At 40.5% G+C, this 15551-nt stretch overlaps 1 protein-coding gene across 1 annotated transcript in view; it reads left to right on the forward strand.

Moving 5' to 3' along the window:
* DEUP1 (deuterosome assembly protein 1) overlaps positions 1-15551 on the forward strand; it is a 117432-nt gene that overhangs the window by 16337 nt on the left and 85544 nt on the right. Inside the window, exons 2-3 of the mRNA XM_090030567.1 lie at positions 13306-13477; positions 14337-14432. Of these exons, the coding sequence (XP_089886693.1) occupies positions 13306-13477; positions 14337-14432 (268 nt within the window). The remainder of the gene's footprint in view (positions 1-13305; positions 13478-14336; positions 14433-15551) is intronic.

Below are 15551 nucleotides of genomic sequence, written 5' to 3' on the forward strand. Positions count from 1 at the left end.
TTCCACCCTTCCCTGAAGACTGGCCAGTGTGGCCACCTCCCTTTCCACCATGCTTTATGATGTGTTTCCTGTCTTCCTTTTCAAGAAATATATCAATGTATTTGCGTTCCTACATGAACTCAAAAATGTAGGTCTGGTGCAGTGAAGAAATTTATGAATGCAATAGAAATATATCTATCTGTGTATAAACTCAGCAGCATTGGTGTGGTGCAAAGATTGAATGTATAAAAACAAATCTATATAGTAAATTCCTATATAAAGTAAATTCTATAGTAATCCTATCCAAAGTAACTATAAAATTGAAAAGAATAAATCAGTGAATATAATAATAAAATAGAAGAACCTACAAGAAAATGTATTCTTAAATCCCTCTTGCTAGGGTAGCAAGCAGGAACTCCTTTAGAAATTCAGTGCTGCTAGTCATAGTGGTCTGACTGTGAGCTGCTGGAACAGACAGCTTAGTAAGTAACCCCAAAACAGCAAGCAGGGGCAGTTCAAAAAATGCCGCCTTTTATGCAGTTTTTCTGTCCCTCCCCCAGAGCACTGGGGTTAGAAGAGTGACAGTCACTAGCCAGCTACACATGTCAATAATGAGAGTGCTCTTCCCCCCCTCCTCCCCCACCCACCCCTTACTTTACTTTCTCTTTCCCTGCAGGGAAGCCATTGAAGGTAAGCCCAGTTTCCTGGTCGAAACTCGAAAAGTTTCAAATTTTCCGAAACATTTCAACCTGCCCTGTTTTGTTTTGACCCTGTTTTAAGCCTGCCTGTTCCATTTCGACTTTGCTGCTTTGAGGTTGAAACGGCTCGAAACAGTGTCAAAACAAAATGGGCAGTGAAATTTCGCACACCCCTACTGAGAAACCTCGCAAATACCTGACTAGTGGGCCTTGCTCACTTGCCCCATGCACCATCCCCGCAGCCTTCTCCAGCTGCTGGCACATCCAGCCGCCCTCCTGTCAGCTCCCCATGCTACCCCAGGGGCAAGCCAGCCTGTTCCCAGGTGGCCTTGGGGGTCCTGCTAGCAGCAGGAGCCTGGTGACGGCCAAAGCAACGAAGGGCCAGATCCTTTTTTTCTGTGGAGCCTGCCCACCTCTCCCACAGCTGGGGTGCAAGCTGACTAATGGCTGCAATGATGAAAACTCTTAAAACCCCCAAAACTTGCATACACGTTATATGCGATGGCATTACGCCACACAAAGGGAAATTTTCGTCATGTGTACATCATGACATGATCATGTGTACAACTGCCCTGGGGCAGGGTCTGGCAGGACACTGTCTCCCAGCCATGTGGAAATCAGGACACGTCCCAATCTCCGTGCGGCTGAGAGAGTTGTTCTGGCTGTTGGGCAGCTACCTCCCAGCCACGCGGAGACTGGAACAGGTGACAATCTCCATGTGGCTGGGAGGCAGTGTCTTGCCAAGCCAGGACAGCACTTCCAGCCACGTGGAGATCAGGATGGGTCCTGATCTCCACTTGGTTGGGAGGCAGCTGCCTGGCAGCCAGGACAGCTCTTCCCACCCCTGCCAGCCCAGGCCTAGGGAGCCTGGAGCTTCCCCTGGCTGCTACAGGCAGGAGCAGAACAGGGCAGGAGCAGCTCGAAACTGAATTTGCTCCCAACAGGTCCACATTCAAATGCATGCGTGGCAGCCAGTTTAATGTGCCTGAATTTTTTGCACAAAAAATTCTGGTGCATTAATTGTATATGTAGATGCACCCATACTTTAGCATGCTGATGCATTAAACTATCCAGAGTCACAGAGTTAATAGGTTGCATTCTACTTTGTTGGTGCACTAAATATTACTCACTGGGGAGGATGCAAAAGGCCAAAAGCCCTGGGACCATTTTTCTAATCAATAGCATTAGTGGGCTGTACTGGTTGGAGACAGTTTGGAAGGTGCATTCTGCTGGTGACCTGTTTTGCAGTGACTTTCAATCTAGTGATTTCATCTGTAGGCAGTGCTACTACTGGGGGACATATTTCTTCTTAGTGAGAGATGAAACAGCAAGCAAGTACCTATTTCCAAAAGCTAATGAATATCCTGCAAGATATGCACTGACATTTTACTTCACAAAAACCATGGGAAAGGTAGCACTGCCTTGTGATGTTAGACTTCTCTCAGTCTCTAAAGCATTAGAGCACTATCTGTTTCTAAAATGACATTTTATATCCTCTACAGACAAGCTGAAAGTATGCTGTTTTGCAATGACTTTCAGTCAGTATTTGTATTTTGTTATTTTCTCTTACAATGTGTTGCCTGCTACAACTTTGGATATTACCAACTATATGGCTTATAGTAAATTTTAAAATTGCATTGCTACATATTTTGCCATTAAAAAGCCTTTAAGAGTTATGTTCATATTAAAAGAGGCATCCCAAGATTAATATTGATATTAAAAAGCTTTGTAGGATTTGTTATTACAATAAAACTGTTCAAAGCTTTTATTGAAAAAATGTCATGGTGAGACTTTAATGATGAGGTTGTAAATGTAAAAAAAACCCTTGCAATTACTGTGATAATTATCAAAAAGCAGTGTCCTTTGCTGTAGAGCTGTACATGGCTTGGTCTGCAGTGAAAACATTTTAATGTCAAAGAACTCTCTTTTGAATCTGGCGTAGTCAAGATCTGAGCAGATGGCATGGCAGTGGGTGCTTGGATAGAGCATGTGGCTAGTTAAGCTGCAAACTGTTGAAGGGTTGCAAGATCGGTCTTGTAATAACCCAACAAGACCACATAAGTAAAAAGAGCAGTTGATTAGGGCATGGCAAAAGCAGTATGGGAAGAGAGCAAAGAGACGAACAAAATACTTCAGAACAGAGTTGTGCACTCAAATGTTACTCTGATATAACATGCTGAATATAACATGTTGATCGGTACAAAGTAAAATGTCCAGATCTAGTCTAGATTTACTGTGATGCAAGAAGCTGTATTCTGTGGACACAACTCTCTTTACATACATGCAGCCAGGTTTATTCCAGTCTAAACTGCCTATATAAACAAGAGCTAAGTTCAAAATGCAGACTGGTAGCTGAGCATCCGCATAGGCATTGCAGCATGTAAGAATTAGGTGCCTGGTCCTAGGACAGTGATCCAGATAGAGAATGCATTTCTTGTATTAGAAAATCATTGGTTAAAATACAGAAATAAATTTGACTGCAGGAACCAGAACTGGTATCTTTCCCATGTCCTAGAGGAGGACCTATATTACTAGGCTACAGGGAAAGGCTGCTTCTGCTTGCTGACCTGGCCTCATGATTTTTCAGTTCTTGGGTACCCATTGGCCCAAGCTACAGCAGGAGGAGTTTCTAGTTCCTAGTCCCAGGACTGTTTATATACTTTACAGTAGACATTCATTGGTTCAAAAACAAAAACAATCCTACTTCCTATCAAGACAATAATGATCCCTGGTCAAAACTTACACAAAACCAAAGAAAACTAAATTCATTAGAAACAGGTAAATGTCAGATAATATTTGTAGAATATTTGTATGTGGAATTATTCATAGTCCGGATAAAAAGAGATCTATTTTTCCCATTTAATGTTTGAGGGAAAGATAGTTTTGCTAAAATAGAGAGGATATTCTGTTTAAAGTTCAGGCCCAAACAGTTATTGGCCCCCAGTACAGGCAGTCCTCGGACTTGTGACAATTGATTCCTGAAAGCTGGCTTAAGTCGAAATGTTGTAACTTGGAACCAACTTTCTCATAAGAAACAATGTTATAAATGAGGGATTGGTTCCTGAATGAAGGCCCAATACCCTATTTTCACCAAAAATACTCCAGAATTTTGTCCTCGATCAATTATAGGTGAGTAATATAGCTACATTAATGTATTTATATTGTAAATAGCAATCATATTGATTTGGAAGGACTTCTTTGAGGTGACTTTGCTGGACTTTTTAAAGGGTTCTTGGCTGGAGTCTTTTCAAGAGTCTTGGCTGCAGGTTTTTCTGGAGTCTTGTCTGCTTTCTTAAAGAAAGTGTCCAAGGAAATTTAGACGGATGTTCTCCAGGGAGGTAGGTGACACAGCGATCTTGTTCACTGGCATGGCATCGCATTGGATCGAGTGTTGTAAAGTTGAAACTGACGTCATAAAGTTGAAACAGGGTGGCAATTTATACGCGTTGCAAGTGCGAAGCGTTGTCTTACCTAAATAATTCCTAATTTGTCCTGTTTATACCCTAGGTTGTTTGTCTTCTTCCCTTTGTTTGTTGCCAGTTAGTAGCGGCCCCTATTTGTAAGAACTAAAGTTAAAGTTATTAAATATTGTAGGTTGTAAGCGTTGTAACTCAAAATGTGGCAAGTCGAGGACTGCCTGTACCTTAATATGATAAATGGTCTTTGTAATTGTCCAAAACCAGTTGAATGAGTGAATGGGATAAGCCTTTTTTGTTACCTAAGGGAACTAGGCACCAATGTATGTGCCCTCTTTTACTTTCTTCCATTGTCTATGGAGCCTTTTGCACAGTAGACAAGGATTAAAGGAGTTGTAACAAACAAAAACTTGTAGGAACATATGAGAAAACAGCTTTATTCACTGATGGAGACAAAAGTCCAGAGGTAAGTAAAGAGCTAAGGGGCCTGGGTAAAAGCTCAGTAAGGGGAGGAAAGGTTCTGTGGAGGTAATAGCAAAGCCTTAGCAGTATTCTCAGGGAGAAAATAGGGAAGTTTGTTAGATATGTGAAACATCTGTATAAAATGTGAGAAGGATGGAAATAAGTAGGTAGAACTGGATGTCTTAGTATAATTGAGGAACTATGATGTAATTGAAATTATGGAGACATGAGATATTTCACATGACATGAATAGTCATGGATGGATATTACCTGTTCAGCCTCAGGAAGAGGGGGCTGAGGGGGGACCTGGTGGCTGCCTACAAACTCATCAGGGAAGATCAAAAGTGAATAGGTAGAGCCCTTTTCTCCCCAGCACCACCTGGGGTGACGAGGAACAATGGTAATAAGCTGATGGAGAATGGGTTTAGGTTAGAGATCAGAAGGCAATATTTTACAGTTAGGGTGGCCAAAATCTGGAACCAACTTCCCCGGGAAGTGGTCCTCGCCCCTACCTTGGGCAAATTCAAGAGGAGTTTGGATGATCACCTGTCTGGGGTCTTGTGATCCCAGCATTCATTCCTGCCTGTGACAGGGGTCAGGCTAGATGATCTGTTCAGGTCCCTCCTGACCCTAGCTATTATGAAACTATGAAACTTATTCAGGAAGGACAAGTAGGGGAAAAAGGTAGAGGTGTTAACAGGAGATGTAGACATGTTCTGAGGTATGGTATGAAGTGGGTCTGAGGTACAGTATAAAGTGGGTCTGTTGAAAGCCTCTGAGTAAAGGTCAGAGGAGAGAGCAGCAGGGGTGATGTCACAGTGGGTGTCTACTATAGGCCACCATACTAGGAGGAAGAAGTAGATGAGACCTTCTTTAAACAACTGATAGAAGTTTCCAAATAGCAGAAACTAGTTCTCACGGGGGACTTTGATTATTGTGACATCTGCTGGGAGGGAAACAAAACAGTCAATGGGCAGTCAAGCAAATTGTTGCACTGTGTTGAGGATAACTTTTTGGTACAGGTTGTAGACCATTCAGCTAGGGGAAAGCTCTTCTCAACATTATGCTCAGAAACAGCAAGAAATTGGTTGACAGTGTGAAGGTGGAAGGTAATTAGATAAAAGTAAGGGCAGGAAGAAAAGAAAGCAGAATAAAGACACTGGAGTTAAAGACTTTTTTTTGTTTGTTTGTTTTGTTTTGTTTTAAGATACAAAGGGAACTGGTGGGAGGATTTCTTGGGAGGCAAGTCTGAATGAGGAAAGGAGTTCAAGAGAGACTTGATGAATGATAGAATGGGAAGTATAACAGGAGATCATCCTGGCTGCACAGCTATCTCTTCAGTGAGTTGAAACTCAGAAAAGGAATTCTATAAAAAGTGGAAATTTAGTTATATTACTAGGGAAGAGTGTAAGAGTATCACATGCATGTGCACGGGGAAAATTAGGAAAGCCAAGGCACAATTTGAGATGCAACTGGCAAGGGACATAAAATCCAATATAAAGAGATTCTACAAGTATGTCAAAAGTAGGTCTCTAACAGAATGCAAAAGGCAATCTAGTTACAGATCATTCAGAGAAGCCTACAATATTTAATACCTTTAACTTTAGTTCTCACAAATAGGGGCCGCTACTAGTGGACGAGTACAGCTGGCAACAAACATAGGGAAGAAGACAAACAACCTAGGGTATAAACAGAAAAAGTTAGCAATTATTTAGGTAAGACATTATTTCAAAAGAGCAGGGCTGGATTGGATGTACCCTAGGGTACTGATGGAAATGGTCATTTCAGAGCCATTGGCTATCCTCTTTGAGAACTTGTGGAGATCAGGTGACATCTCAGATGACTGGAAAAGGGCAAATATAGTGCCCATCTTTAAGAAAGGGAAGAAGGAGGATCCAGAGAATTACAGACCAATCAGCCTGACCTCAATACTTGGAAAGATTACCAGGAATCTATGATGAAGCACCTAGAGGAGAAGACAGTGATCAGGAACAGCTTGCATGGACCTAACAAGAGCAACTCATGCCTGACCAGCCTGATTTCCTTCTATGATATGATGACAGATTCTGTGGATGGAGGCTGATCAGTGGATGTCATACAACTTGACTACAGGTTTTTGACACTGCCTCTCATGACATTCTCGTTAACAAACTAAGGAAATACAGAATAGACAGAAGTACTGTAAGGTGGATAATGTAACTGGTTAGATCATCAAACTTAACAAGTAGTCATCAATGGCTCTATGCCTAACTGTGGGGAAGTGTCAAGTGGGATTGCCCAGGGATCTGGTATTGTTCAATATTTTCATTAATGATGTAGATGATGGAATTGAATGCATGCTTAACGAATTTGCAGATGACACCAAATTGGGAGGAGCTGCAGATATTCCAGAGATTAGGACTAGATCCAGAATGACCTAAATAGACTGGAGAAATGATCTCCAATCAATTGGGTGAGATTCAACAAGGAAATGTGTGACGTTCTGTACTTTGAAGGGAATAATTACATGCACAATTATAGCTGGAATTACAGCTCGATTAATGGAGTCTGCTGGAGCATAGTAATTACTGTGCTCCAACCAGCCTGTGTGTCTCATGTATCAGCATCCCTGCGCTTCAAAAAGACAATGGGTACTTGAACTAAAGCTCATTGAACAAGCTTTAGTTCAAGTGCCCTCACCACCGTTTTGAAGTGCAGAGACAGTGATACATGAGACACTGTGGTGCTTTAATAAAGCAACCCTCAGTACTACTCTAATTAAGCACCCTGCCCCTCACCCCTGGAACATGTATAGAAGTTCCCTATGACCCAACATGGACTCTTGTTGAAAGAAAGAAAAAAAGCCAACTGCATACTGGGTTGTATTAAAAGGAGTGTCACTTGCCAACCAAGGGAAGTGATTCTTCCACTCTTCAGCACCAGTGAAGCCTCACCTAGAATAGCATGTCCAATTTTAGGCCCACACATCAAGAAGGACATGGATAATTTGGAAACAGTTCAGTGCAGAGTAGCAAAAATGATTAGGGGCCTGGGAGGCAACATGTATGAGAAAAGACTGAAAGCACTAGGGTTATTTAGTCTGGAGAAAAGACTGAAGAGGGATTTAATAACAGTCTTCAAATACCTGAAAGGTGATTATAGAGAGGATGGATGTTTCTCTGTAGCTGTAGGAGACAGATCTAGGGGAGCAATGAATCGCATCAAACTGCAGCAGGGGAAATGTAGTTGGGAGATTAGGAAGAACTTTCTGACTATGAGGGGCCCAAACATTAGAACAGACTACCTGAAGAAGGCATGGACTCTCCGTCCCTGGAAATTTTTAAGAGCCAATTAGACAGCCACTTAGCTGGGTGGTTTAGTGAGGGATGATCCTGTCTTGAGCAGGGTAGTGGACTAGATGACCTCACGAGGTCACTTTCAGCCCTACTTAATTATGATTCTATGATGTAATACATTTTTACTAGTCTGAACATATCCCTAAAGGGAGTATCTAAAGAAATCTGTGACTCTACAAAAGTGTGAAAAATTCTAAAGGAAATCATGCCAAATATAAAATGTCAGCTGTAATTTTGCCAGATTCACAATATTTGCTACAGAAAATATTTAGGTACAATACAACACACAGGAATTCAGGCTATATACTAGAAGAGTTGGCTGTATGTTTTGAATGTCAAAGACCTATTTCCACGAAGAAAATGAAACACAGAGGAAATACGCAATTTTTTGGCTAGGAAAAATAGCTGCTGTCAAATATTCTGCCAATTACATCTTTCTAATTTCAGAATTTGTCTATGTTCATCACAGGCAAAATTCTTGCAGGAATAAGGAGCATATTGTTAAATTTGGTATGGTATAAGGAAAGACTGATATCAAATACTGTACATGTGCATTAAATAAGAATAGACTAAATATATCAGGGTTCGAGTGATATTGTAGCCATGGTGGTCCAGGAAATATGCAAGAGGCAACAATTTTTCTGGATGATATCTTTTATTGGATCAACTGCATGGTTGGAATAGACTTAGACTAGCTTTCAAATGCAATGCATTCTTCTTCAGGTCTATCCTAACCATATCATTGGGCCAGTAAAGTATATCACCCACGGAAACTCTTCCCTCTCTAAATATTTAAAATATTACTTGGTATTATTAAAACAGTTGGCTGCAAACCATTGTGGATTGGAAATATTCGAGTCTGGCTGGATGCTTGTCTCTTATTAAGGAAGAAAATTGTGTCAGTGTAACTATTTGTAGATAACCATGGATTAATATAAAATCACACCTTATAGAAGCATTTATATATCCTTTAGTGACATCTGTGAGTTTGGGATAATAACTAAAGAAAGGAAATCTCTCTCTAAACCTCTGCAGAGGACTGGACAAGAAAGCCAATCAGGTCTTTTCCTTAATTTCAAGCCCTGTAACTCTAATTCTTTTCATTCATTGTTGACATCCATTACAGATGATTCAGATTTAAATCCAAAGCACAAACCAAAAAGTTTTAATGACAGAAAATAATGACTTGTATACTATTTGCTCTCATTCACCAAATAAAGTGTTCTAATTTATTTAGAAATTAAAGCTAAATGTAATATGTCCCTTTTCCCTTGGTATCAATATCTCTTAATGCTAAGTATTGTATATCTTAATTTTCTATGTAATTGGTTCTATACAGGAAGTTAACTTTAATAGAAGTGGCGTTATCTGTTCATTAGGATACAAAAATGTAATTATATCAGTCTCATCAGATATCTTCCCCAATAAAGCAATGTCCATACACGACACAGCAGGACAAGGATTTGGATGGACATATTGGCCTACAGGAATGGTTTTTGATCTGGTAAAGAGGATCAGAAATCTCTGTAGTATGATAAAAGAATGTTTATTAATTTTTTTCAATAGTACCTTACATTAGTTTGGTTAAGATACAGAGGTAAACTAAATGGGAATAAATGTTGGAAAAATTGTGAATGAAGAGATGTTGTGTTTATATGATGGGCATTTTCATTACTGGGATATGGTTCATAACTAAATATTATGAACAGTTAGGTATTTATTACCCAGTGTCCTTATAGTTATTCTCCTGAGGATTCCTTACGTGAATGCCGCACTCAAAGAGGTAAAAAATTAATCTGTCATCTGTTAGTAATTGCTAGGCCACTGATTCCCTCTCCTTGGGAAAAAAGCATGGGGAGATTGTCATTATGGAAAAATTAATATACTAGTTCCATACCCAACAAAACAAGTAGGTGTTTAGATAGTTCATTATGATATTTAGTCAAGATATATTCACGTATAAAAATCCAGCAAAAGTCTCCGTTTTTTAAAAATTAATGGTTGATGTGCCTATTTGATAAATGAGAACAGAATCACTCAATTAGTAAAATCACCAGAAACAGCACATTGTAGGTAGTGTAAAAAAGCCCACTCCATGAACGTCTCTATAAGACAGCTCACTGTAATGAGAGCAGAGAAATGTGGTTACCATAAAGTTGCGTAATGGTTCTCTAAACAAACCAAGAAAAATCAGCTTCATAACAATTAAATGTTTATATCTGATGTTTATGTGGCAATTATTTGTAAACCTGTTAACATTTCCTAAATAAATAGTGTATAAATATTGGATAAGAATTAAAGCTCTTGGCAAATGTACAATGTTTTATTTATTGAAAACCATTGAAAATACTAAAATTAAAAATAAAAAGTAATATTGTATCCTGAAAGCATCTTAGTATTGATTTGCTGATGACATTTCGTTTTAACCCTTTTCATATCCAGTATATGTATGAAAAAGCAGGGTAGATCTCTGTTAGAGTTTTTGGCAAAACAGTCTTCCTCCTTACGAAGGTTCATGGCCTGAAGTAAAATTGTCAGATATCTTTCATCAGTGTCAAATGAGTTCTATTGAAAAGAACAAATTTCAAACTTAACTTTAGAGGTTTGAAAACCTTATTGCTTTATATTGAAGATACTGTGAAAATCTGCCTTTAGGGAAAGCACAAGTATAATAGAAATGAGGTTTCTTCATATTTCAAAGATATCATTTTCTCATTATTTGTCTTTTTCCCCTTTCCTCTCTTTAGAAAATTAAAGTCACCAATCTTATATGAGATGTACTGTTGCTGGAATGCATTTACCAGTCATACTGGGAAAGTCACGTGACTGAAATCTTATTACCTACACTTAGTTTTAGCAGCCATTCGCCCTCATACTGGTCAATAAACAAATGGTCTGATCACAAACAGCTTGCTATTTTTTATGTTCTGGTTAGGATTACCATACGTCCAGGTTTCCTGGACATGTCCTCTTTTTGAGTCCTCCAATCTCTGTCCAGGTGGTTTTTTGAAATCTAAACCAGCATCTGACATTTTTGTCTGCTCTGCTGGTGGGAGTGGGGGGTGGGCAATTGGAGGCAGGGAGGTGTGCACGCGCGCATGCCCATAACTGTACAGCGTGCAGCCAGGCAGAGTGGTGGGAACAGCCCCAGAAGCTGAATGCAGGTAAATCTGTGCAGGGTAGGGGTTGGAGGGCTTGGGGACTGTTGAGGGGCGGGGGTCGGGGGGGTGCTTTTGAGGGCAGCAGGGAGCTCTGTGGCCAGTCTTGCAGCACAGGAGCTAGTGCCCATGCTCGTGGGGGTGGGGTGGCCAGGCGACACTACCCAGCGGGGTAGGGGGACATAGCCAGGCTGCCTGGTATAGCACAGGAGCCCCATCCCAAGGCAAGGGATGCCATAGATCTCCTCTCCTCTTCCCTCCATCCTGCACTGGAGCTGGACTCACTCTGCTGCCACCTGCATGAATTGGAGTCACCATGCTCCAGCACAGTTGGGATGGGGACAGCTGAGGGTCCCCTCCAGCAGGGCTGGGGGGGGAGCAGGGGGCTGCAGATTGGGAGTGAGGGGCACCAACAGGGCTGTGGTTGGGGAGTGAGGGCATGGGAGGGATTTGGGGACTTGTAGGTGAGGAGTGCAAGGCACCAGCAGGGACAGGGGGAAGGGGGAGGGGTCTGTGGGTTGGGAGTGAGGGGCTTGGGCCAGGGGGCTGTAGGGTGGGACTGAGGGTCTCCGGCATAGCCCGAGGGAGTGAGAGACTGAGTCAGGCATAAGGGGCAGCAGCAGGGACAAGGGGCTGTGGGTTGTGAGAGTGAGGTGTTCCCCTGTCAGGTATCCTCTTTTTTGGAGTTGGAAAGGAAATATAGTAACCCTAGTTCTGGTGACATTCTGGAAGTTGTTTCTGTGCTAACACTGCAGGATCGGACTATTTCAATTTACCAGTTGATATCACTAGGCTGTGGGGGATTCATTTTCCATGTATTACTCAAAGGTGTTCATCAGCTGAGTGGAATTTTTTAGTTGGATGGTTTATTCACTAAAAAATGCAGCAAACTTGGGTATCTTTAACTTCCCTAAGTGTCTGTCATTGTAACCAAAATAATTATGTTAATATTCTATCAAGTATTTCCAATTAAAATGTTCTTTTATTAAAATAGTTAATGAGTTTCTGCATATACCAGTTCATTTAGATGTGATAGTTTTCCCTTAAGTAATTAGAGCAGACAGCTTTTCCTCGGGGATGAGCCATTTATACTTATGTAGTCTAAACATTTAGATAATTTAAGACAGGACTGGTAGTATTGGTTAAAACACTTACTTTCATGTTAATAGGTAACCTATCAACAATGTTCTGTTCAGTTAGCTTATCAAATTTTACCAAGCTGATTTTCCAGATGCTTCCTCATTTTATAGGACCTGTTCCATAACTGTGTTACTTATCTTTGACATGATGTAAAGGGAACTACAGGTTTCCCTTGCTGTATGAGGGTGCTGTATGTGCAAATTCACACTTACGTGATGACTCTTTTATACCAAAAATTCATTATATGTGAGGTAAATTCACTCTTATGCAATCGGTGTGGTGGAAGCCCACAGTCAGTTGCTTTGTGTGGTGCACTGTGGGAGTGACATGCACCAAAATTTAGTCTCCTGTGTGATCTCTGCTCCTTGCTCATTGTCTGCGACACGTGTTTCTGTAGTTGTCATCTCCATTACAGCTTCTAAGCGTCCCGCTAGCTTATCCCCTCTCCCTGTCCCATCAATGAAGCCTTCACCACCCTCTCTTCACACTAACTAAACATGCACCACCACCCTGTGCTTGTGTGTACTAACTGCTGTTGGTGAGTGCCAAAATTGTCTTGTAAAAGTGGTAGAAATGGGCCTGGGGGTCAGTACAGTCAAGGTGTTGGAACTATCCCTAGTTGTTACATTGTAAAGTGAGTTCCCTTTATGCGAATTCAAGTTATGAGCTGCTTTCCAGGAACACATGTACAGCATAAGAGTGAGGGAAACCTGTAGTGTAAATCTTAAGTAATGCAGTAGTGAATCACATCCAAAGTTTAAGCGGGGGGGGAAAAACATATTTTTTCCATGTGGGTACAAAAAAGAAGAAACCTTACATCATGTGATAAAGCATAACAAGCATTGCCTTAGCTACTAGAAGTTAACAAAAACAAGCCATGAATGGCAGGTGCAGTCTAGAAATCCAGAATACATTATAGCTTCCAACTTGCAAGCTAAGGAAAAACAATAAATTGAAATTCCATCTATATTTGAGGTCATCCTTGAGGTCTTTTTTTCCCCCTGTGTTGAAGACCTGATCTTCCCATGAAAGGAAATAAATTAGAGTTATTAAATAAACATATTTTTCATCTCAACAACTACATTTAAGAATATATTTAATTTGTTTATACTATTAGAGCTTCTCCATGTGAAGGTGAGCTTCAGGAATTAATGCACCAAATTGACATCATGGTAAGCAACAAAAAAGTGGAATGGGAAAGAAAGACACGAGCTTTGGAAGGGAAGATGGATGTCCGGGATCAAGAATTAGCAGATGCCCAAAGCAAATTGGATCAGAAAGGTCAAGAGGTACTTAATGAATGCCATCCTGTACAAAGATAGCATGTTTGAAGAAGTTTGCTAATAGCTTGTTCACTGAATATGTTTGCTCATTGAACCACATCAGTGGTTCTATTCTGAAAAATTGCTACAAAAGTCCCATTAAGAAGTCCCATAATTATTCTATTGCAATGATGCTCAGACTATATAAACTCCATTTACAATTTAAAAAAAAAAGATTATCTGGTTTGTTTGTTTTTTCAAGTGCTGCCCTGCTAACTCCATCCAGGATTTGAAAGTCAAATGCTTGCTTGCTTTCTGATGCATATTCAATAATTATAAAAGCTTTTCAGGTCTAATTAGAATCTCATGCATTCCTTTCCCAGTGCATTATTATGAATATTGTTGTTCTTATTTATTAATTTGTATTGCAGTACTACATTATAACTGCTTGTTAAAGCCCAAAGCTGTTCTGTGCTTTGTAGAGATGCAAAGATTTATCTGCAAAGTATGAACGCAAAGTGCAATTGTACATGGTGTCTTCAAATCATTTCCACAAGTGTAATTACAGTTTAGTGAAATGAAGTTCATATTAGATGTTGGCCTATAGGGCTGCTTTCAAGGAAAAATCTTAACTTACATTGTCATGTATTATTACAATCAAATCACAATGCAACCACATAATGGACTTGATACTCATAAAATCTCACACAATGTTTATGCAATTTAGTTTGTGGTATGTAGTTTCACTTTTGAATAAATTTTTAAACGTCTAGATTATAAAATAGTTACTTGTCTGGTAGTCTGATATGAAACTCTTTGTGTTTTAAATATTAGCTTTTGTGAAATATTTTGAAAAAATAAACCAGAATATTTATTCCAACTGTAGGTAGGGATGCTCAGACAAAAATTGGAGGACTTGCAGAAGACAAAATATGAGATGGCTAAGAATTATGAAGCTCAACTTCAAGCTCTGAAATCCCAAGTAAGGAAAAAGTCAAATTCAGTATTTTACAGTGGTTGTGATATATTCAGGTTAGTTTAGTAGATATTGAACTGGTTTTTTTAACAGTATCATTGTAACTTCATCAAAACATAGGAAAAGTAGTGCTTTAATGGACTTCAGGAGGTCATCTAGTCCAGTGGGTGTCAACTTTTTAGTCAGCTGTGCCACAAATTAGGACCTCACCCTCCCCAAGTGCCACTTCAATCCCTTTCACCTGCCCAATCTGCTACTCTGCTTCCTGTCCTATATGCCACTGTGCTGTGTGTCCCCTCCCTGATCTGCTGTGTGCCTCGCACACAGGCTGCCCATGCTACTTGTAGCACATGTACTGCAGATTGGCCACTCCTGATCTGGTCTAACCTTCCTGATCAAGGCAGGACCATCCCCAATTAAACAACCATGTCTACATGAGATCACAGTGTCACATCACAGTTTTTGCCATATGACTCTACTATGCAATAGTATCAGCCTACTGCACAGTCAGTGTCTTGTGTAGACATGGCCAACCAGTAGCTTAACAAACTGAGTTGGCATCCTCCCACCAGTTCCCTGAGTTGGTTGAAGCCACTTTTTTGATGTCCTCTGCCTTTATTCTGCTGCTCTCTTCCATTCTTCCCCTTAGAATCATGAACTCTATCATTTTGTGGTCACAGTCACACGTTACCTTCCATCTTCACATTCTCAACCAAATCCCCCTGTTTGAGAGCAACAGGTCCAGAAAAGTTTCCCCTTAGTTGGCTTTCTACCACCTGCACTGAAAAGTTATCCCTGGCAGACTCCCAAAACTTGATGCACTCCCTCTGTATTGCTGTTACCCTCCCACCTGATGTCAGGGTAATTAGAGTCCCACATGAGCACCGGGTCTTTTGATTTGGAAATTTCCATCAGTTGTCTGAAAAGAGCTACAACCACTTCTTCCTGCTTTGGGGGTCTATAGTTGATGCTCACCATGACATCAAGCTTTCAGTTCTCCTCTGACATTGACCCAGAGGCTTTCAGTGGACCTACCTCCCACTTATGTCACATTAGAACAAGCATGTGTTTGTTTCCTATTTAGCAATACCACCTCCTTTTTTCCTCTGCCAATCCTTCCTGAAC

Source organism: Crocodylus siamensis, chromosome 1 (assembly GCF_052110815.1).
Source record: "Crocodylus siamensis isolate JL-2025a chromosome 1, ASM5211081v1, whole genome shotgun sequence".
NCBI lineage: Eukaryota > Metazoa > Chordata > Crocodylia > Crocodylidae > Crocodylus > Crocodylus siamensis.